The sequence below is a fragment of the Camelus ferus genome, chromosome 7 (assembly GCF_009834535.1).
Source record: "Camelus ferus isolate YT-003-E chromosome 7, BCGSAC_Cfer_1.0, whole genome shotgun sequence".
Taxonomy (NCBI): Eukaryota; Metazoa; Chordata; class Mammalia; order Artiodactyla; family Camelidae; genus Camelus; species Camelus ferus.
Window position 1 is genome coordinate 33,092,566 of NC_045702.1, and position 25,118 is coordinate 33,117,683.

General features: G+C 37.1%; 1 protein-coding gene across 2 annotated transcripts in view; it reads right to left on the reverse strand.

Moving 5' to 3' along the window:
* Positions 1 to 670: 670 nt before the first annotated feature.
* The window catches only part of ZNF277 (zinc finger protein 277), a 100,515-nt gene continuing 76,067 nt past the window's right edge, over positions 671 to 25,118 (reverse strand). The window contains exons 5-12 of one of the 2 annotated variants that reach the window (XM_014559239.2): positions 20,150 to 20,241; positions 17,255 to 17,365; positions 14,960 to 15,092; positions 8,074 to 8,141; positions 6,827 to 6,923; positions 5,053 to 5,095; positions 3,890 to 4,064; positions 671 to 2,462 (exon numbers count right to left, since the gene is read on the reverse strand). In XM_014559239.2, the coding sequence (XP_014414725.1) occupies positions 2,276 to 2,462; positions 3,890 to 4,064; positions 5,053 to 5,095; positions 6,827 to 6,923; positions 8,074 to 8,141; positions 14,960 to 15,092; positions 17,255 to 17,365; positions 20,150 to 20,241 (906 nt within the window). In that variant the 3' untranslated portion in view covers positions 671 to 2,275. The remainder of the gene's footprint in view (positions 2,463 to 3,889; positions 4,065 to 5,052; positions 5,096 to 6,826; positions 6,924 to 8,073; positions 8,142 to 14,959; positions 15,093 to 17,254; positions 17,366 to 20,149; positions 20,242 to 25,118) is intronic. The other variant, XM_006184682.3, reaches the window with a different exon arrangement.

Consider the following 25,118-nt stretch of genomic DNA (forward strand, 5'->3'; position numbering starts at 1 on the left):
ACTCCAGACATTCCTTGATTTTCTAAATAAACCTGATTCCTAGAGACACAAGGTTCTAAGCACAGGACTAATTGCCTTCTTGATCTTTGGTCTTAAAACAATTTAATTGTGTTTTTAACTTAGGTAGTTTTCATTATAATAAGGGCTCCATTGTTTGCTGGTTTTCATTTAAAACCCTGTATGGGTGTCTGTACTGCTAGAGGCTTAGAGATCTAAAGCCTTGGCCACAGCTCATATAATTTACAAATTCAGTCAATTTCAGATTACATGGTGGGAGATCACCCTTGGGATTCAGGACAGGCCATTCGACTTCAAGATTCGTCTTGGGGCACTGCCTATATAGGGTGGCATTAACAGTTGAAAACTAGAACTTTAGACTCCAGTGTTCTATAGCGCCCATGCTGTTGAAGAATCCATTTGTAAAGAAATGACAGAACTAGAAAATCACCATTTTGCAACCCATAAAGAAATAAAAATAAATCTAGGGAACAAATACTCATGGATACTAAAATGGTTTATCGGGGAACTTTATGAGGATGCATCAGACTGCCAGTACCTGAATGCACTGATCAATTCTGACATCTTTAAAAGTGGCACATCAGGTACCATGTGCCTGATGTGATGCGAGAGAAACCACACACTATCTTTTATGAACTATGCTTGTAAAAAATTCTTTTGAACACAAATTTAATGGAGTTTCTTGATCTACCAGTTTGGAGGAAAAATGGGTGATAGAGGAACATGTTAAAGGACAAAAAGAGGATACAATATCCACCTTCAGAAACTGAGACAAATGACCCCGGTTTCTTTAACAGCTAAGTGGCAGTTAAAAAAAAACAAAAAGGAACAGGAGCTGTTATAGATCATAAGACACTTACGGATCATACCAACTGAATGCAAAGTATGTATCTCACTAGGAATCTGATTTAAACAAATCAACCATAAACAGACATTTTAAAAAGTTATTTTGATATATTTTTAGACGTATAGAAAAGTTGCCACAGTACAGAGAATTCCCACATACCCTTTAGATTCTCCAAATGTTAACATCTTACTGTATTTAACATTCTCTCTATACATACCAGTATTAGTTTTTTGAAAGTGAGTTGCCAACAAAATGCTCCTTTATCCCTAAATACTTCATGTGTATTTTTTAAAGACAAGAATATTCTCATACATAACCATAGTACAATTACGAAAATCTGGAAATTAATATAAAATCATAATATTTATTACCTTAATCAAACTTTGCCAACTGTCCCACTAGTATCTTTTACAGCAATTGAAAAACATTTTTTCATGGTCCAGGATCCAATCTAGGATTATACACTGTGAATGTCTCTTTAGTCTCCTTTAATCTGTAACAGTTACTTCAGTCTTTGTTTTTCATGACTTTGATTTTTGAAGAGTAAAGGCCAATTACTTGTAGAGTGTCCCTTACTTGGTTTTAATTGATGTTTCTTCAGTAAATTTACATTACACATTTTGAGAAGGAATCCTCAAAAGTCATCTTTTGTCCTCCTCACTGCACTTCTCAGGAGGCAATGCTGTAAAAAGACATTTTTGAGACAACTAGGGAAAACTGAAAACATATAATATTAAGAAGTTATTGTTAATGTTGTTAGATGTCATAATGGTACTGTGGTTATGCTTTTAAAAAATGGTTATCATCTGTTAGCAATGTATACGTTGTAGGGGAAAGTGAAGTTACTTGACTTGATGTTCATTCCTACAACGTTTAGTAATTTTAGGCAGGAAATGGCAATGATAATATAGTCAGATCTTGATTACTCTGAAATAGTGTCCAACTGGTGCATTATCCAGGACTTTGACCATTTTCCCTCTCTTCTCTGGCTCCTCTTTTGGTCCCTATATATACAGCTTACCCAGTGAAGTACGGAAAGTACACATCTGTCAAATTTTGTGACTTGCTGGATGAAGAGAACCTGTGGGGAAAAGACTGAACTACTGGTTGAAATTAGGTTTATAAATAATTTGAACATTTCATTTCTTTGTGATTTGCACATCCTCCTCATTATAGATAAATAACAGTCTAAAGAAATGAGATCATTTGCAATGATTACATAATAAAACGTTAGAGCCCAAATAGAAAAACTCTTCATTTTATTTAGTTTCTACTCTACTTTTTGAAAAGAACATTCATTCTTTAAAGTTTACTTCACCAAGGACTAATCCTTTGCTGATGTTCACATTTATCCTTTCGTGTCTGTCTCACAGGGGGAAACATGAAACATTGCTTCTGTGGCAGTTTCTTCTAGTTCTTCAAGCACTCGTGTGGTAGCAACTGATTCAAAATACTGTTTTGTTTCAAAGCATGCAGTTTAGATGTGTCTTCACTAATGATGGCAATATTTCCATTTTGTTCCTGAGCTGTCAGGTCACTTTCACTGTCAGACAGCGTGCATAGCAGAGTGTCATTTTCATAGGTCGGAAAATAATACCTGAAAACAATCGTATATATACTGAATAACCAAAGGTATACAATTATTCAGAAGAATTCTATGCAGTTGAATGTACACGTTACTATAATTTTGCCACATTACCTTGCCAACAATTGCAACCTCATTCTGCAAAGGCTGTAAGGGAGACATTTTCTGAGTTACTTTTACTTTGACCTTCATGGGCTAACAAGTCTTACTAGTATCCTTGCTAGCTGGCCATTTTAGCCTTTCCTTGATATCTGCCATAGTAAGAAACTTACTATCTTTAAAAGGCAGCCCTCTCCACTACGAAATAATAGCCCCCGTATATCTAACAATGACACCCCTCTCATTTTTGCTCTATGGTTCTAGTTTTTCCCTAGGGTTAACAAAATTCAAATATAGTTATTCTTTCATACACTACTCCTTCAAATATCTGATAAAAACAACTGTTCCCCCCTGTGGATCTCCCCCTCCTCCAACCTAATCACTATTTCCTTCATTCTAGGTGATCAAAAATTAAAACATCTATAGAATTTTAAGTCTATTATTCTGGTTCCTTCTCTGGACATACTTTGGAGTTGGTTTTGAGTTACTTCTAAAGCTTTCAACCTATATAAGAATTATACAAACAGGGTCTCAGGTTAATCCAAGGCTGACTTTGCCTCTGATAAATCTGGAATTTTCTTAAGAGGAGAAATCAGAGCTTTCTTGGCTAGAGTACCGGGGGCTCTGATTTAACATTCTCTGAGAACAGAGGAACCTCCAGGCAACTAGAACCCCACAACCTCTCAGAGGTTCCCTCAGCTGAGGTTATTCAGCGTGATCTGAGAACCATCCCAGAGGGTGAGGCTGGCAAAGGATACCTGGCAGTCTAACACCACCTCAACAGTCAGTACCAGCAGAACAACTGCTTAATGTTTTCCAAGTGCTAAGATGCAGAAATGTATCAAAAGCTCTAGTAGTTGCATACTGCTTGACACAGTAATTTCATTTCTAAGAGTTTGTCTAAATGAAATAATTAGGTAAGTGTGCAAAAATGTAGGCACATGGATCTCCACTGTATCACTATTTATAAGAGCAAAACATAAAAAAGCTAAATAACAATTCAGGGTATATCCATACGATGGAATAAATGGAAACATTAAAAATGATTCAATAAATGTGTACTGGATATAGAAGATGTTTATAAACACTGTTGACAAAATATAATTTAAAAATCGCTACTTCTGTAACTACGTACATCTATCCATATCTCCACACAAGAAAATCTGAAGTAGTTGGTTATACTTGTAAGAGGGGGCTTATTTTAAAAATTAACGCTTTTGACGATTTCTACTTTTTAAAATAAATTTATTTTTTTTCCTTTAAGTTTAAAAGAATTAAATAAAGGGACAAAATAAGGGAGAAGGAGCAAAGAAATGTATGTCTGGTTGAGCAGTACTCACTGTGGCTGATCCCATATCTCCCTTTCAGGAAGCAGGGATGTATGTTTAGTTTCTTCCATGTGAGTCCTTAAATCAGCTTTGGACTTGAATTTCTCATGGCAGCCATAACATTTACATTGGTGAATCTGCCTCCGAATGAAATTGACCAGTTTCACTTGCTGATAGAAATTCAATCCTGAAAATGACAATCATTAGGCAACTGGTCAGACCCATTTTTGCACTGTTATAATTTTTTAAAAGAACCACTTCTCTTTATTACAACCTGAAGAGGCAGTGCAGTTTTAAAGCATAATAGATACCAAATAATACTTACATAGGGCTTATGTGCTAGGCACCGTTCTAATCACTTTCCATGCATTAACATATCGAGTCCTCACAAAACCCAATCACATAAATAGTACTACCATATCCACATTATATATTAGGAAATCGTCCAAGACTGCACAGCTAGTAAGTGGTAGAGCCAGGATTTGACACCAGGCTCTTGGCTCCACAGCCCATGTTCTTGACTACAAGCTAATTATATATACAACATACACACACGTCTATAAGAGCAGCAAAGCAAACACACCCAAGAATCTAGGAAGGTACATCAGTGAGCTGAGGTGTGGAATTGAGATTTTTATGGTCTTGGCTGCATGAGCAAGTCAGTACTTTATGTCTCCAGGCCGCTAATCTCTCTATCAGAGCAATACAACTGGGTACATCTGTAATAAATAACCCAGCTACACTACCAAGCAGTGCAGTGTGCGTTTAACATACATAACCTACTCTCTATAACATTCTGTTGACCTGAGGCCCAAAGTCACGCAACCAGTAAGTGCTGGAGCTGGAATATGAATTCTAGTCTGATTTTGAAACCCATGTTTTTTCCACTAGCCCCCTCCGCTCTATGATAGATATTAACCATGAACTTGTATTTTATTTGAAGCAATCATATATGTAGGAAAGAAGACTATATGAAATAAAAAACCGTATTTGAATATTATGGTTTAATATGGTTGGGAATCACTGATTTGGGTAGTTCTGCAGAGACTACCTGTGGAGACACGTTTTAGCTGTGCACCCTCCAATCACAACGGCAGAACACAGGCATTGTTTACGGGATAGTGTAGTAAAAAAAAATGCAGCATCATGGAAAAAAACTTCTGAATCAAACTTACCAAGTTCTGACTTTATTTTGAGGAGATCAAATTCATGTGCATCCTTAAAAAAAGGAATGAATATATCTGTGAGCATATAAATTATTTAATCTTTCAGGCTGAAGTTATAAACAGACAGCTTATTCACAGGAGCCTGAACACTGTAGAAATTCAGTCTCAGTTCATCATCTGCTTTTGAAGTCTGCAAAATCTAACTGCTTCCCCCTACTTCCAACTGTTTTTTAAAGCACAGTCCAAACAAGTCATGTCAATCAGTTAAAACATTCTAATTGTTCACAGCTTGTATCCGCAGTTTTTACAATTTACACTGTATACATTCTGCAGTCTGACAAAAGTGTCCTCAGTCTCTAGGTATGATATGACCCTACTGTACTGTGTGTCTGGACTTGAATTATGGCTATAGGTCCTCTGCTCCACAAGCAGACAGGTAATTTTACAAATCCCACTTTTCATTTTATGCTGTCAAATACAGTGTCTAAACCTGCAAGTTTCTCTTCACTCATATCTTCCCACAAATTACATTTCTTTTGATTTTTATGATGCAGAGACTTATTTTTATTCTGTTCTGTTCCTGCAATCTGGGTAAATGTTTCAACTTACAAGCTTAGAGAATAAAGCATTCAGTGTAGCACCATAGGCAGGATAATTAAGAATTCCATGGTACGTTATCACTGAAAGTGACTGAGCAGAGGTTGAGGACATCAGTCAAGGATGCTGCAAAGGGAATTCGTACACAGGATAGGGGTACTAAGGCTTCTTTCAATTCAAAGATATTAGGATATTATAAGTTACATCTAAACACTGGAAACTATACACACATATTAGTGACAAGCTGTTTCAGACAAACGGACTCTCTGCTTTCACAAGAGTAAATGCCCATACCCTTCTGAACACCTTCCAGGTCCTTGTTTCACTAAACTAAGAACAGCATTTATGAATGAAAATGGAGTTAAGGTGGGTGAATCAGGAGAGTCTGCTCCACTACTGCAGGGATGGGTGGGAGGAGAGGGAGTGCGCACCAGACTCATCCAGTAATATTTTTCTATTACACTCACCCCTCTACTCCCAAGATGCAATACTGTCATTAATCGTCAGATGTTCCCCTTCCCTACCCCGCTGTCCAGCTGAAGAGCAGAGGTGTAGGGAGTGTGTCGTCTCTCTGATATACTGGGGTGAAAAAAAGGTTTAGAACTACTAGGTCTGAGATGAATTATAAAGATGGCATCCAGAAGGGACAGCACAAACTGTAAATTCCCTCAAATTTCTCCTCTCCAAATCCCTGTAACTGAAGGAGCTGCAAGACCACACCTGGTACCCTTTCCACCTTCACGCCCCCCTCACCCCAGATCCCCCAAGGGCTCTGTACATGGGAAATTTCTCCCTTCCTGCTCTCCTTATTCACCAGCTTCCTTATTCACAGGAAGCACTGGAAAAAGACTCAGAACCTGTTTATATCCTGGGTACTGTTAATCGTGGTTGCAGATCTCACAGTCTAAGCTGGAACTATCTTGTAAACATCTCAAAGGTGGGATGGCATCAGGGGTCTGTGAAATCCCAAACTACCAAGTTCACCCAGGTCCGGTCAATTGTCCTGACCTGCCCTGAGGCTGTTTCTCCTCGACAGACCTGCCCTGTGTCTTCTGTTCTGCTTACAGCACTTTTAGGAAAGGAAAAATGATCAAGAAACTAAGAGTATAAGATGATGAGGTTGCAATAATTGTCAGCGTCTCCCTGTCAGAACACAACAAAATTCAAATGAGTAGAAGTATCTCACCTCCATGTGGACACATAACTTCTCAATTGTTTCTGCTTGCTTTTCACAAAATAGGCAGACAGCAGAGACAGGGTGTTCTTCCCAATCAGACCAGTCACTGTGTTAAAAAGAAAACAGCAAACATGGAGATTCCCTTCATTAAGAGGGTGTCCCACACAGTGACTTGGTATTATTTTCTGCTCCCTAGGAAGCCCCGCCAGTCTCTTTAAACTCTGACACTTCTGTAAAGACTGTCATATCATATTATGACTTTTTGATACAGCTTTTGAAATTCAAAGTAACATCATGAAATTAATATAAATAGCAAACAGGTGCTGCTCCATTGCCTAATGTTTGCATCTCTTTTCAGCAGCTATTTCACTACATAATCAGTGCAATGTCTTTCTGAGACAACCAGGTTTAATTTGCAGAGAAGACATATCAGGAGATGTGATGCTCTCTCTCATTATCCACAACCGCATGCTGTGAGGTGCGGTGCTGGGAGTGTGTTCTGCATGACAAATGGCGTGTTTTAAAAAGGCAAACTGTGTATCTTTCATGCGGGAAATACTGATCATTTTAAATGGGGCAAGTATTAAATCTGGTGGTAGAGAGAAATCAAAAGGCATACAGGGCCCCTTTTACCATTTTCTTCCCTCCTTGCTTTTATTTATTGAGATACTGTCAACTTTTTGTTACTCCTAAACTAGGAAAACCAAAATCCTAGGAGAGACAAAAGGCTGAACAGCTTTGAATGAAAAGACGAGGAAAAACAGGGAATCCTTTTAGGTTGAAAAGAACACTTCTCAAGGTTATAATTTCAAGCAAAGAAGCTGTGAATATTTTACATTAGTCATCAATGTGATGAACACAGAACCAGGTTAACCTCAATTTAGTTATATTCTCTACTCCAGTGACAAGCAGCATTGAGGGTTCAAAGATCATTATCACTTCAAGGTCTGGAGACCCACGGACTACGCAAAGAACTTTGGAATATATTCTTCACTGAATTAGATATTACCTGTGTGTTCAAGGAATAGCTCTAATGGCAAAACACTAGTTAGTCAGAATAATAGGCGCTTCAGTGATTTTATGTCAAAGTTATTCTGAATTCAAGTTTTTACTGTATTACATGAAAGGATGCATGGCTTACAGAGAGGGTTCTCTTTATTTTACCTCTTCAAACTGATGATTTTAAATCAAACTAAAGAACTATTTTCCTTCTTTTAAAAACACGATAATAAAGTAGCATCAATAAGAAGTCTTACTCTTCCTGATGGTCTAGCAACTCCCGATCATCTTCCAGTTGAACTTCTTCCCATGATTTTCCAAGTTCCTTTGCAGGAAGAACAGAGGAATTAAAAATGGGGTGGGGGGTGGGAAGAAAAGGGGAAAGGAGAGAGAAAGTACACGCAGACCTCAGAAATAAAATGAAACAGGACTCACACGCAAATGGTTTTAAAACAGTACAAGTAGACATATTAAAACTGTTACTTCAGGGATAAGAAAGGATATATCCTAAATCAAAATTTAGGATGTAGGATATATCTTATATGATTAGGATTTGGGATTTATCCTAAATCAAACATTTAAAAAACATCAAAGAATGTTTAAATACATTTTGCTTTTATTTTTGGAAAAGGAGCAATGACCTTTCATTCAAATTCTTTTCTCTTAAAATGTAAATCAGCATTTCTCAATCCTGGATGTATATAAGAATCTCTTAGGGATCTTTTTAAAAAACCACCAGTATCTTTTGACAGAGACTCTGAAACACCCTCCTAGCTGGACTTCATTTCTATTCGAGGTTCACTACAGTCTATTTCCCAGACAGCAGCCACAGTGATCTTTCTAAAGGACACCTCCCTGTCTGTATAAATCCTCCCCTGGCTTCTCACACACTGAGGACAAGATTCAGAGTCTTTATGGCTTATAAAAGCCTCCACATTGTATCCTGGCTCCCTCTTCTTCCCTATGTCCCATCACTTTTTCTCTTGCTCAGCTGGATCTGGCCAGACTGGTCTCTTGATATCCCTTGAGCACAGCAAGCCAACCTCCACCAGCTACTTCTGCACTTGTTGCATCGTCTACCTGAAATACAGCTTCCTCACATATCCTCACATGGCTCCAGCATACCCAGTCTCTGCGCCAGTGTTACATCGCCTTTTTCCAACTACTCTGTCTTTCAAGTTCTGACTATTTCCACTTTCAAGTTACTTTTTATTCCTCCATGACATTTTAGTTTTCTTCAAAGCATTGATCACTCCGTGAAATCATTTCATGTATTTATTTGTTTTCTTATTTGCTATCTGTCTCCTCCACTAGAATGTCTGTGAGGACATGGCCTTTGTTCACTGTTACATTCTTAGAGCCAGGCACAGAGTGGGTACTAGAAAGTTCTTTTTGAATTGGATTTTAACTGAAAAAGTCTAAAAATGTGACGCCAACTCAAAAGGTTTTGGTAAGGTGGTTAAATAGTTAGCGTATAAAAAGCACATGGTATCAGGTAATAGGAAGTACTCAAATATCTACTCAAATTTCCTTTTATCTCTTATAGTTCATGGAAGGGTTTCCACCCTTTTAGGGCTGTGTCTGGCAAATTTAGTCATAGTTTCAGCAAAATTTTTATGTAGTGACGAGTAGGAATGATTTCTTTTGGCTCAATCATTTCTCTTTTCTCCCTTGAGTCATTTCTTTCCTCTTGTCCTTTCTTCTCTCCACTCAGTCTTTCCACTGTGCCATGCAAAATCAGACAGGGCATTAAAGAGGGATGTGGAAGTATTAGGGGGCACCTTCTTAAGCAGTTAACTTTTTTAAGAAGTTAACTATGGTAACAGTCAAGTCCAAACTGACCTGATATAAATACAGATACCTTTGTTTAGTATCTTTCTTTTGGAAAAACATCACTAGAATTCACTCTCAGTTAGGAACTTTCTTTTTCCCACTCAAAAAAGGTAATTCATTTAAGTAAAAACAAAGAACTACAAGAGCCATTATGATTTAGAGAAAAAGAAAATCTATTATTCATTAACTTAATGAGAGGTTTTGAGGTTGTCATTATCTACCAGCTAAATGATGCACAAAGTCAGACATGCAGAGATTTACCATAATGTTATTAGAGACAGTTAATTTGGACTCTCTAATGTACTTTCCAGAAGTATCTAAACCTCATTATGAACATCAAGAATGGCCTCACCATTGCCAACAGGATCCCTGGTAGGTGGAATTTTTGGTGATGAATTAAATCTTTTATGCAATGCTTGCTTTCTCCGGACTTGGATTTAAGGCCAGTGCTGCAAGATACAACTCAAGGATAGGCCATCTGGGGTACTCCCATTCCCACTGATACTGGCAAATGTTACTTATCAATAAATATTTTGAGCCCAAAATGATGAAAGATATTTTTCACTGTCAAACTTCCAAACTCAAAGCATTATTCTGCAGCTTTCTCAGTACTCAGTACAATATGGGAATTTATCAAGGCAATATAGCACTAACCACTTACCACTTGAGAGGAAAATGGAACTGTGTTCATTAGTATAATAGAAAACAAGTGATTTGCATGTGACAGTGGCCCAGACTCTTCCTAGAGTGCTGTGCCTTGGTACAGTTAAGTATATGACTTATTATCGGAACAAAACCCAAAGAGATAAAAACAATTTAGTTTCTAATTAAGACACTGTGCCTGCTAATGAATCATGTCAGGAAAGCAAAGAATGCAAGAAAAACAAAGTTTGGAAGGCACGTCGGTAAAGATGTTCAAACACCCCCTCAAATCCCTGTATCAGATGGCTTAGGATCAATGCGAGGGTAGGAAAAAACCATGGGGAAAAAGATCCCTTTCACCCAGCACCCCTCCATTCCCAAACACACACACTTACATGTGCTTATGCAAGAAAATTCATCAGAAACAGAGACAGTGTTTTAAATGTAAATAATTTCAGTAGAGAGAACTATAATGAAACTGAAAAAATAGGTTGAGCCTACTTTCGTTTAAATGATTTTGTATATTTAAAGAATTAAAAAATTTACATTAAAAAATGATAATACCACTGCAAAAAGAGTTCCCTTTAGAAATACTCCAGACTTGAAACATGAGCACCTTAGGAATGTGTAGCTGTAGCCTTGATGAAGATGTTAAACAGTGTACTGCCCTCCGAGCCAGGGGTATTGAGACCTTTGTCCCATTACCTTTCCCCACTAACCACTGAACCCTTCTGTTTGTGAGAAAACAAGCCAAGAACTCAGAGTAGATAACCTAACAATGCAAAAGATCTTTAATGCATTTATTTGCAAGTCTGTTATTATTAAAAAATTGATGAGTTATTAAACATGGAAATTATTTCACCCAAGAAGGAAAGAGAATCTCTCAATTTGCTGAGCTCAGAAGTGATCAAAAACAGCCCCTTTGTCCCTTGGCTCTCCCATCTTTTATGATCTTGGAGTGCATCTTGCCAGTAATATCCTGGATGCTACCATTACTGCTGGTCTGGAACTTCTGTTTGGAGGTGAGGAACTCTGTGGGTGCATGACTCAATTGCTAGAGCAGACAGATAGCTAAATATGAGCAGAGAAAGAGAGATCAGACCAAATGGCAGGAATTGGGCAGGAAGCAGGGGTACAGGCCAAACGCAGGAAACCACACATCATGTAAGTACTAGGGGTCCCTGGGCAGAGAAAGGAAAGCAGGAACCTCTGGGCTGACAAGCGGTCACACCTTTTGGGGTGATTAGCAGCCTGGATGCCGACAAAGAAAGGTGGGAAAAGGCAGGAATCTCCAGTGTACAAATGTAACCTTTTGCTCATTATGTCCTCATTTCAGTAAAATTAGCCTTGCAGATTAGAAGTACCCATCATGCACCGTCACCATGACACTTCTGATCCAGACTAAGTAAGAACAAAAATCCCTCCTCCCATTGCAAAGGTGAAGTTGGGATGAAAATCAGGGAATATGACCCAAACCCTTCCCTTCCTAATGAATATTCCACCCATATTTTTACACTCTATGTAACCAACTTGACAAAGAAACACAGGGCAGTTGTTCACCTAAGCCTGCCCGCTCTCCCCTTGAGAGTGTACTATCTGTCCCTTAATAAATCCTCACTTTACTTTCTTAACCTTTGTGTCTTGTCTCTGAATTCTTTCTGGGACAGGACAAGAACCTGGACATCGTTTATAACCACTGGCAACGCAATTACTGTGAAGACCTGCTACAGGAGAGGTCAAAACACTAACTCTTTACACACCATTACAAAGTGTTGAAATTAATGTGCTTACATGTCTGACTCTCATACCAACCTCTAAACTCTCTGAAAGTAGTGTCTGCCTATTCCACCAGCGTCTTGTACCTGGAAGGCACTCAAACGTTTGTAGAATGTATGAAGCCAAAGAAATTGCTTCTGAAGCGAAGAGGATGTGAAAAATGGATGTGCGAACACTGACTACTAACATAATTCAGTCTCTGCTCACATCCATACACTCATGTCAGCCTTTTCCCTCAGAGGAGTAAACAATGAACGGCTCTCATTCTTTTATTTTTTTCCTGCCTTTAAAAAAATATTATTACTTATTGGTTAACTAAACTTTTAGAATAATTTAGTCTTCATATTAAATATTTTTCATTAACGAGGTCTAAAAGAAAACTAAAATGAAACACCCTTGGCCCTCATTTTTCTCTAACTATATACTAATAGTATTTGGAACAGTCTTTTATGTACTCTTTCTATTATTATACCTTTCAATTATAACAATATTTCTGGAACGTTATTAAAATTGATACTTTAGTAAGCACTCCTTTAATTTAAGACACTTATACATCTTTAGAGACTTTATCAGCTTCTTCAACCTTTTCCAGAGGTAAAGCGCACATCATTTTCAAAAATGCTAAGGCATCACAACACATTATAGGTTTTTTTTTTTTTTTAAATCTTTCTTGTTATTGGCCTCAGCAGGGAAAGCATACAGAGCTAAGAATGCTAAGATTGTGGGTATAGCCTTTAAGGAGCTGATTGAAGTCAACTTTACCTTGACCTTGGCTCACTTTCTAGTTTGGTGTAAAAGATAACAGGCAAAGGGGTGTGTGTGTGTAAGTAGATCATTATCAATTTATAACCATTAATTGCCCAAAAAACCCAACCCAAAGCATAAGAAGTAGGTACTAGTATTACTTTAATTATAAAAGCTGAGGAAAAAGATGCAGAAAGAGGTTAAGCAACTTGCTCCAGCTATGTGACCCTGGGAATATTACTCAACTTCTCCGTGCCCTAGTCTCCTAATCTATAAATGCAGATAATGATAAACCATGTGTCACAGGGATGTGATATGACTTAATATAAAAAGACAGTGTCTCGCAAGTACTCAAATGCTGCTAGTTAAAACAAAACAAAAGCAAAAACTTCGATCAACATTATCCTAAAGTGATTTAATTCTCATTTTACATGTTACTGAGGCCTTCACATTCTCTGGAAGCACTTGTCTCGAGCCATGATTCATCCTACATGAAATCTGGGCACTCTGTGGGCAGTACAATCAAGCACACTCATCTAGAGACAGCTGGCCCTCACACACAATTTCAGTTTTCACTGTCACACTACTTGACGCCCAGGGAATGAAGTATCAAACTTTTCTACAAGTGCCAGAAGAATTTGAGTGAGCAGTCCCTTTGAAGTCTCCTCTAAGAGGTAAACACCTCCAGCTATACACATTGTTCTGCTACTCCCAAGCTCTTGACTATTAGTTTAAAAGAGCCCCAAGGAAGTACTGTTAAACTGCTTCCATAGCTTCCTGCAGTAGCTGAGTACTTCTTAGAGCTGACTCTGAAGTCCTCTCCCTACTTGATTGGGCTGGGCCCTGAAGCAGCGTTTGCTCTAGGAATTAATGATTGAGGGATTTCAAGAGAAGATTCAAACACTCAAAGGGTGCCTTTGCCTTTAGCTAGTTGTAAAACATTTGTAGCAAAAACCACAGCAACCTCTCAGAGTCAGTCTTCAAACACAAGCTCAACTTGTTTCTCAAGGAGAGTTTTATTTTAACATTAAAAGGATTAGTCAGAACAGGCAAAAATTCTATCCTAAAGCAGAGATTTCCAACATTAAGTCAGGATATGCTTGTTTCTGTCCAATAGATGAAACAGGCTTATTATTATCAACCATGCCTTCTGTGGCCAATGAGTTTGAATTCGAATTCATTCATATTAAGAGCAAAACACAATTTCCATTTGCTTAAGAAAAGTGTCAGAAAGAGAAGGCCCCATCTTTCTTCCAATTCCACTGGAGAATTACTCAACATCCCCACTTTTCCAAGAGTACTTTCTCCCCTTTGCTATATATACCTAAAAGCCCCAGTAGATTAGGAGGGAGAGCCGGTAGTACTTCCCATTGTGCTAATCAAAAATCCCCTCTAAAGTTTCCAAACGGGCCCTTAGAGATGGACATTTGCCTCCAACTGAATACCTCTTTTCAAATAAAAAGGAATGTAATCTACAGAGGCCAGCAAATGGTACTGAGTTTTCTGGGCAAGGAGAGGTTTCAAAGTATTTAAAGTCCTTGACATAGTAACCCCATTAGTCTACCCTACTAGTCTAACAAACAAAAGTCTTCTTGGTTTCTCTAAAATTTCCATTAAAAAAAACAAAAACAAAAACAAAAACAACCTGCGCAAGAGAATGATAAGACAACTTTTTTTTTTTTTTGGTGGGGAAGGGGAGGATATTTGAATGGGGAGGAAGAGTGAAGACACTGTTTGTAAAGAACTATCTAGCAGAGCAGTTAGCACATCCAGAAGTGAACAAATATTTTTTGAACAGAATACAGAATTCTCTGGTCTCGTGGTAATAAACATACAATCAGTCGGTGGCAAATGTGTGGATACCCAAATGCTTTATGTGTGTTTATCTACTATTTTTGATCAAGATTACTGTGAGTTCTAGAGACATGACATTTTTACTATATAAACATCTGGCAAATCAGAGATAAATCAAGTTACGCTTTGCAAACTAAACATCTGAAAGCTAATCACTACTTGAGAGCATTCCTCAATTACATTTTGACTTTTGTATTAACAGCTTGTTTAAATATTAGATAGTCCTTAGAAAGATTTTTATTTGTAGAAGTGCAATCAAATTTTAAATTATGAAGGGAAAAACCAAAACCTTACCAAATAATTGATGACATAAAATCGGTCATATTCTCTGTTCTTAGGATTTATCCTACGATGCTGTTTTTTCCTCATATGGTCTTTAAGGGTATTTTTGTCCCTGAAGGTCTTCTCGCAGTACAAGCACTGCAAGCTAAAAGAAAGACACAAACAGAGGTTAAATAAATCTCTCGGATAGTTGTTGCAATAGCCCTTTATTATTATTATTTTTCGATCTTACATGATTTATTCATTTTAGGTCATACAGAATCTTCAAATGAGATATGACATCCTTGTCAGAACCCCTCTCACTGTATTCATTTGGCTTTGTAGGAGGTGTGAGGTGGTTTATTTTGTAGTTTGTTAGGTTGGCCCACTTGGCTATTTAGTTAAAACTGTGATAAAGATAGCAATTATCCAAAAATTATTTTGGTGCTTTACTAACTGAATTACCTATTCTAAAAATGAAAATGTAGGTATGTTCTTCAAATAATCATAATGATAGCTAGCAGTGGCTGCCTCCACTGAGTGTAACAATTAGTGCATGGTTTGGTATACCCTGTGTACTGATTTGCAGGGTCTGATTACTAGCTCCAGGACTACTAGCTGGGGAACTTGGTCAAGTTACTTGCCCTCCCGGTTGCCACTCATTTTCTGGTCCCTAACTAAAGATAATACCTACATTCTAGAGAATTTTTATGATAACATATACATGTATGAGAATAATTTATACACAATATGAACACTAGATGAATATATGTATAATTTTTCTTTATAAGAGTAAAATGTATACCATATACATGCTTAATTTACTTATATATATGACTAAAATACCTACCACATTCATAGCACACAGTAAGTACTCAATAAATGGTACTATTTTATATAATGGTACTATTAAAAAATAGCTATTTTTAATATCTTACCAGTCACATGTATCCTGCTAGATTATTTCCACTGACTGGGAATTTATTACCTAGTAAGGCAGTAATAACCAGTTTTGAACACATTACTAACAAAATCTCTTTCTCGTTCCATGTTTGACAGTTGGATACTGCTTGTAACTTTTATCTAACAGTTCTGCTTTCTGGATTCACACAAAATAAGTATACATGAAAACTCTGAAATCAGTTGTTGTTTCTATTTGGAATTCTTTTTCATCTTTACTAAACACATTTGCAACTATTTCTATGCCACAGAAGTAACTATATTCTTTGGTATAGTACACAATTTATGGGCAATAAGCTGATTAGGGATATTCATTATTGCTAATCTTACTAGAAAGCACACTTGGTATTCTTTTGTAAGTGAAGGGCCATTCAATAAAACAGGAAAGAAACTTGTTTCAATGTACTATTGATACCAGAATTTGAATTCAGAACTTTTTATTAATGGATACTTCTTTTTCCCATTGTTATTGCTCCAAATGTTGTGGGCTAAGATACCACAATCTATATTATATTTAATGAATAAAACTAGTTTAAAATTATTTATTTATTTTACATTGTCTTTTTTGGGGAGGAGGTAATTAAGTTTATTTTTAATTATTTACTTTTTTAATGGAGGTACTGGGGGTGAACCCAGGACCTCGTGCATGCAGCACACACACTCTACCACTGAGCTATACCCTCTCCCCTGGAAACTAGGTTTTGAGAGAAAAAAATCTTGGGCCCTTTCCTAGAAAGAAAAGTGGAGAGATTTTTGAAAGCCATTTTAGTGACCTAGAGAACTTCCTTCCTTATTTCTACAAGCTAGGATCTAGATATTCAAGGCTGCCAGAATATGACTTTGAGAAAAGTGGAGTGTATGATATATAAATGTGAATAAATACTAAAAGGTATAAGAATGCATGCATTATGTTATGCGTCACATAAAGTTGAATAACATATGACAATCTGACAGTACATTTAGTTCTTTAGTAAATATGTAGAATAATTATAGAGAAAAGTAAAGGAATTAAAAACCTGAAATTAAGAATAGTGGTTTCTGAGAAGATACTAATGAGGAAGGACACACAGTGAGATTCAAGTAATTAATAGCATTCTATTTCTTAGGCCGGCAAGTATATTCTTCATACCCAATATAACATACCTTACAATGGTATGTACATTGTTTGGTATACATGACTTTTTCATTTTAAAAAGGCAATATGATACAGACAAAATAAGGAATGTCATACAAAATGCAAACCCCTCCAACATAAGAAATGAGAAAATTCCAGTTTTTAAATTACTAATGACTATTAATTTTAAAAAACTCACAACTGGGTCCAAGATTAAGACAGCTTCAGGTCATGTTTCATAAAAAAGTACTTACTTGTCAAGCTTTTTCTGTAATATACATAGAAATTCATTGCAGTTTACAATGTTGTCTGGCAATCCAATGTTGAAAGCATGTTCTCTGGCCATGTGGTTCAAAAGAACAGATCTAGGAAGAAATTTGAGCAATCTGTATTATTTATAAATCATCTAGGAACAAGTCAGGTCAGGAGTAACATTAATATAATGATAACACTAACTAGAAGTACAAGTGAGGGCTAAACACTGAAACACACATCTGGGCTATGAAAAACACATGCATTTTATAAACAAATTAGTTCTTCAAAGGGAGTCCAAGTTTGTTCTACAATCTGCCACTGGGCAGGGTAACATTCCAGGGGTAAATTTGGTTTCTATCCTTTAAACTAATAATAAACTGTGCTTTGCCTACTTTTCCAATTTATCATGAGGAAGAGACAACTGCCCAAAAGAAATACGACCTGCTAGGGCCTGGGATCAATGAACACAGATCTAGAACCCACAGTTAACACATCTAATTACATGCAAGAGTTATGATAATCTGGATACACAATGACCATCTTGTTGATCAGCTTATGTAGAAAAGGAAAAATTTAATTTATATTACTTTTACATAGCCAAAAAACTAGGTGTAAAATACATTCTATTGGGCATTTATTCACAACTCTAGTTCATAAAATAAATGTGACAGTTTTGGGAAACTCATTATTATACATACACTAAAACAACACATAATGACATTACACAGTTTATTTTTTCTAGCTAATTTAGGCATGTAGCTGGCCCCAAAAGAATTGTTTTTTAGTGTTTTTCTTTCCCCTTCAGAGAGGTGAAATAAAGCAAAGCAATCACCTCTATGAAAATGCTTATTGATTTTTTTTAAAAGTATGTAGGAGATAGATTTACTAATTTCATAGTTAGTATGTTCATTTGTCCAACTGTTTGACTATTACTGGTAACTAACTGTGAAATCAAATTAGTATATGGTGGAGTACTTCACAGTGCTTTCTAGGCCCACAAGGGAATCCCCAAGGGGTAGCCCAGAAAGACCTGGACTTTCCCAGGGGTTCTAGGCCTGAGGCCCAGGCTGTGGAGGGTCCAAGCAAAAGCAGAGGTGAGGGCCTCTTACATGGGGTGGGGTGGGTGTGTAGCAGGGTATGTGAGGCAGAGGGTTAGAAACCTTTTCCTACCCCTAAGGCTGTGTTGGCGCAGAGTGCAGTGCCTTTGGATCCAGACCCCCATATTGTGCCTGGATGGGTCAGATTTAACAGCTGGCTCAAGGGGTAGGGATAGATTGAAGGGTTCCTTCACCCTAGACTAAGTGGCATCAGGATCTCTTGCTTTTAAAAGTTACTTTGAATGCATTTATGGAAGACCAGTCTGCTCTCAACCTCTCTGGAACCTAAAGGCCTGGTAACTAAGGTCCATAAGGTAGGGGATGGGAGCTAAGAGAGTATATTTTTCCTTCTCAAATATTTCCCCCCTTTTACCTGTAGGAATAAAGATCTTCCTACGTAGTTATACATTGCAGTTTGCCTGAAGCAACATGTATTGGGGTAAACAATAGGCTGGCCAAAAAACTTAAAAGGAAAATCTGGTGAACAAGATGACTATAGGGGACTTTAAAGAAAGTTCCAATACACTCCTGGGGATCTAGAAGACCACACACATGTGTAGGGCTGTGTTCATAACAAGGAAATCCCTAAGAAGACCCTAATCTCTCACCTCTGGCTGACTATGAGACTCTATACAAGCAGCAAGTGAAGGCTAAGGCAGAGTTGTAAACTGATGGAGTGTTGAGGGTATGCCCCAACCCACACACAGAACCCCTTAGCAAAGGGCAGAAGATGTATTTGCTTAAAGCACTCAAGTATATCTCTGTCACATCATTAGCTGAATACTAAGATGAGCAAACAGTTCAGCAGCCATTCATGACAAAGAATATACACTTTAGAGAATTAGTCCAGGAAACTCAATAAATACACAAACAGCAACAACAATAAAAACCTTGGTTGAGTGGGGGAGGGATCTGATTTCTATAGTTACCACATGAAAACATTTAGTTTTCAACAAAAAATTACATGGTATGCAAAGAAACAAGAAACTATGTCCCATCACATCAAAAGAAAGCAGTCAACAGAAACTGTCCCTGAGGAAGCCCAAGTGTTGGAGTTATCAGACAGACACTTTAGATCAGATAATATGAACCTGTTCAAAGAACTAAAGAAAACCATAATTATGGTACTTTCCTGAGTTTTATGAGTCATTTTAGTGAATTAATGAATCTATGCAAATTATTGGTGGGAATCCCTGAAAGTGTAGCCAGTTGGTCAAAAATGCAGGTGCCTAGGGAATCCCTGAACTTGTGGCTGGTGTCTCAAATGGGAGCAGGCTTGTTGAGGCAACATCCTTTAAGCTGTAGAGTCTGATGCTAACTCTGGGTAGTCAGTGTTAAAACTGAATTACCAAAAAAATAAATAAACAAAATTGAATTACAGTACACCAGTTGGTTTTGGACCTGTTGGTGTTGTTGACAGACTTTCCAATCCCCCAGGTTTTTTCCCTTAGATTTTTATCATTTTTAATATTCAAAAGTGAAACACCAAAAACTGCTAAAGGTTTAGTTTATTCTAAAACTACAGTACCTTTTTCGCACGTGGTTTTGCATGTCAGCCAATTTAAAAATCCTTATAACATTGAACACATATCTATTTCTGGCATTTAAAAAATTTATTCCCCTACTCTGCTTAGAGCAACTACATTTCATCTCTGATGTTAGGTGTATTAAAAAAAATTACTGCTGATATATGAAAGCATCCTGAGCCAACCTATAGAACTTAATTTATATAACCATTGTGGATGTTTTGATAAGTCTTCAGATGAAAAATAGTGACACTTAAACATACAGACTAACCTGTTTCCGAGGAATTCCTCATTGCAAAACATACAAATGCCGTGAAAATTGTTGTCATTTCGTTCTTGTTGCTGTTGTTCCAGAATTTCCTTCTGTAAAGTAGAAACAGATGTATGATATTATCTTTAATAAATGCACAGCTAGCTAATGAAAAATGTCATAGTCTGGATAGGAGGAAATTGGGGTAGAAGCATAAAGGAAGTATAGGAACTCTGATGATATTTTAAATTTCTCTATTTCTGTCCTTATACCAAACCCCAAGTCTATACTGTTAAATGCCAGACAACATACTATTTGATAGCTATGCAGGAAACTCAAAGTCAACAGGGTCTCACCATCATTCCTTACCCTGTTCTTCCCTCCTGTCTTGATTAGTCACCTCCCATCCATTCTTCCAAAAACAAAAATGTGGTTGGATCTCTGACTTGGTCCTTTCTGTAGTTCTCAGTTTAGTTTGTAATTAAGTTCTGATCAATTTCACCTGACCTAGCTCTCACATTACTTCTCTCCACCATACCCAAAGCCATCACTCTGGGTCCAGTCTTCAGTCAGTCATTATGTGATTACTGTAAGTCAGTCTCCTGTTTCAATTCTTCTTTTTTTCCCCTATCATATCCATCCTCTCTTTTGCTGCTAGAAAAACTTTTCTGAAAATTGTTTTCATGTATAAGTATCTTGTTATTGTCCAACTCAAATAATCTAAAATATGCATTGGTAACATCCTATTTTAATCAGGTGGTTATACACATTATTTTTCCTTGAGGCAATTTTTTTCTCTGTTTTTTCACTCTTACAAATATTAACTGTTCTTTAGGATCCAGGGTGATTCCCACTTCTGTCATGTAGCTTTTCTGGACTACAATACAACAGTTAAGAGCTCAGCCTCCCAAACACTGAACAGAACGAGATTTGAATCTAGCTCTCACCTGTACATGATATTTTATTTAACCTCTTTAATACTCCACTTTCTCATTTTAAGATGAAAATCAAAATAGCATCTCACAGTGTTGTTTAAAGGATTAAATCAGAAATTTTTGTAAAGAATTCACTGTGTATGGGTCATTAAATATTAAGATATTATTGTTATCCAGCCAATATCAGTTTCCACTACTTATAATCCATCATCTCTTTGGTAACTATTGCTTGCTTTATTTTCTGAATGGACACAAGTTATACTGTTCTTATATTACATCTGCATACTAGTCTCCAGCTTCTCTTGTAACATGGATCTCAAAATCAGAACTTCATAAAGTGTACTGTTGATTCTAGAAATATTTACAGAACAGCATAAAAATGAGCTAGCCCTGAGAAGCTTAATAAATTCCATTAGGCATTTCTGGAACTGAATACTAATCCACTGAAGGAAAAAAATTAAGAAGCCACCATGATAAAAGTCAGTTCAATCAACTTCTGGTTTCAGCCATGATGGAATAATGAATATCACACTTCCCCTTCCCTGGCAAACTACTATAAAACAAATTGCTTCATATATTTTCTCTGTTTTCAGACAATGGATAACAGACAGCACATGGCTATGGTCCATGAGTGAAAAAAATTATACACTGCCAATTTTCTGTTAGGTGTAGTATTTTCCAAACTGCAACATAGGGAAATTAAACCCAAACCAAGGGTATGTAGCTACCTCACTTGGTGGAGAAGGAAAAAAAAGACTGGAGTTCAGGATACTAAAGTGAGTAGAATTTGTGGGACAAAATACTAGACAGAAGACAGCTGCAAAGAAGCTCAAGAACTCTGTACTGGGATTCTTTTAATCTCTGTCCAAATACTGAGATGTACACGCCCAGGGCAGGACTCCGTGGGGCCCGACAGAGTGATTTCCAGGGGCTGTGAAGCATAATGGAGACTCCAGAAGTTAAAGCTTTAGAGTACGGGGAGCTCTGATATGCAGAACGGAGGGCCCTGCTCAACTCTTCAGGCACACAGCAAGCGCAAAAGAACTTCATGAGCTTACTTCATGAATTCACTTCACGAAGCTTAAGGCCTTTGCTGGCAGCAAGTGGATAAGATAAAAGTGAAAGAAATAAAGGGGGTAAGGTTGAGGTATCAGACAATTTTTAATCACTGCTTTTAAAGTTTAAGTGAATCTTACATAAAAACTGAAATTGACAGTAAAAGTCAAATGAAAGGAAAATTGAACTTTTACAGACATGCATGGTTTGACTTAAAAAGAGAAAACACATTTCAGAGCCCTACATCTACAACTTTGTTAGCAGCAAAAATAAAACCCCAGCAGATGAAGCTGTTGGTAAAGATCACTATTATCACCCCGCAGTAAGGCTGGGCACGTACTTTCTCTGTCTGCTCCCGTTTTCAGCCTACAAGACCTGTTAGTGCTTATTAAAGATCATCATTCTGGCTCACATTTCTCAAGTTTGTGATAATATAACTCAAAGTTAGCTAAAGAAGAATCTTATTCAACTTAATATTTCCTTGTTTTTTAAAAGATATTTTATTATTTTTTGTTTTTTGGGGGGAGGTAATTAAGTTTGTTTACTTATTTATTTTAACAGAAGTACTGGGGATTGAACCCCAGACCTTGTGCATTCTAAGCATGCACTCTACCACTGAGCTGTACCCTCCCGCATTTCCTTGGTTTTGACTCAGCACCAACATAACAGATTTGTGAGTCTAAACCAGACTGATACTAAGCCATCTGAGGTTTTCTTTGGCCAAATTTAAGTTTTATCAGTTGACCCTGAATTGCACAACCTGAGTGTAGACACCTGAAGTTGTACATAAACTGATTCTTCTTAGGAGAGCCTAAATTACATTTTGGTAAATTAGAGGCAACATTGGATAGACAGGGCAGTAAAGAAAAAAGCTGCTTTAATGGTGAGTAACTATAAATCCATGCTGTTCTGTCTGTTCACTCCATAACTTCTCTCATACAGTGATGATATGATACTGTAGATTCTCAGCTAGTTTACTTGCACTACATACAACCACAATAAAGGAGACAATGGCTCTAGAGTACCTGTTGTCCCTGATCTTGCATGCTCCACACACCTTTAACTTTTATCTAAGTTTATTCTTTCAAGACCTGCCTTTTGTCCACTGCACAAACTCTTTAAACTTTCTCAGATCTTCCACCAAGGGGAGCTACTTAAACCATCGTTGTTTCACTTCTGCTTTCTGTTTATTTTACTTGCGTAAGAGTTTTCTCATTTTAGTATCATTAATACAAGGACGAGCTCTATAATTGGGGAAAATGGACATGGCAACTGGGTAGTTCAGTTTTAGTGGGATTCTCTGCTCCAGTTGTTCCACTTCAATTTGTATTCTTGCCATACTCGACCCTTGTGGTTGTAGTAATGTGAATACTCAGCCTACTCCGTCTTGGCTATTTTCTGGTTTCTTTATTAACATATTCTATTTCTCCTAATCGTATCTACCCTCTCCAGTGAGATTTCTTTTCTGACCAATACTGCTTAGGACTGGCTTTTTAGAACTTGAGAACTGAAAGGGACTTCATGAACCTATTTACTTATCCCCTATTGAGATGTTAGGGTGACTTATTTAAAGCTACATAGCTACTTGGTGGCAAAGATGGTGCTATTTTCAGGATACATTTGCTTTTTTCTCAGAAGGTACCAACTGTAGCAAATGTGGACATATACCATATAGCAGCAGTCTTTCTATTTAGTGAACAAACAAGCTCAGAATCCAGGGGATAGAGATCTGGAAAGGTAGGGCAACATAAAAATCTTCCTTACAAAATTTCTACACAAAAGCTTCATTTATATTGGTCTCAGATGGATTAGCTTCTCAGCATTTGAGGCTTCAGAACACACTGAAATAACAGGATAGACAATATATACAAATGCAATTATGCTTTATTTCTGACTTAATTAAAAAAGGGTAATTCTGGATAAGTAGATTTTTTAGATTGTACAGATTTTAATTTGGTATTTGAAGGGTTAATAGTTTTACACAAAATGGTTTCAAAGGCATCTCTCTTTTCTAAAGTTTAAAAAAAATTTTTTGGTGGGTAATCAGGTCTACCTATTTACTTATTTTTAGAGGAGGTACTGGGGATTGAATCCAGGATCTCGTGAGTGCTAAGCATGCGCTTGACCACTTGAGCTATACTCTCCCCTGAAGCAAAGGCACCTCTCTTGCTTTCTCTACTTTCCAAATTTGAGATAGAATTTAACTTGTTCTGTATGATGTAGGGTCCTTTCTATGAACAATTATTACTATACTGTACTGTAACATGTATCTTACAACTTACTTTCCGGATCCCTTTGTCCCTGCCAGTGACTCTAACTGTTGTGCTCTTCTGGTTTGATCTTCTTCTCACTCTTTTATGACCATCTGTTATTTATCGCCTCTTATTCACTGAAGCTTTTAATCACTCTTAGTGAGTTTACTTCTGTACCCACCGAAGATTGGCTCCCCCTTAGATACCTCCTTTTAAATTTGCTACTTGCTATCCTCTGCACAGACCTCCTGTTTTTCTCCTTAACCTACAACAAAACTATAGGAATTTCTAAAAATCAGCTAAAGAAAAATAGATAATAAATTCTATGGATAAAATTAAGTCAACTTTGTTTGGTATCTGAGGGAGAGTAGCTCCCAGTATTTTCATTGGATGGGCTTTGTGGCAGTTATTTTCATTTGATTAGGGATGCTTTTTCTCTGATATCTGGCTTCTCTGCAATTTGAATTTGCTGAAGTTACCAGATACCAGATAGACAGATTTACAGGAAAGACCTTCCCTGCACACACATTTTAAAAGTATGCTAACTGATGCATATCCAGAGAGATGGAAGTCAAAATCTGATTGTAAATACCTTAAAAAAAAAACTAGTCTATAAATATGTAATGATTATATCTGAAAAAGAAACAACTGGAACTGGTACTTCAAGTAAGATGAAAGAGCTCTTACTGACATAGGATTGGCACTTACGTGGTTTACATTTCATATAGACTATAAAATGGAGAGCTT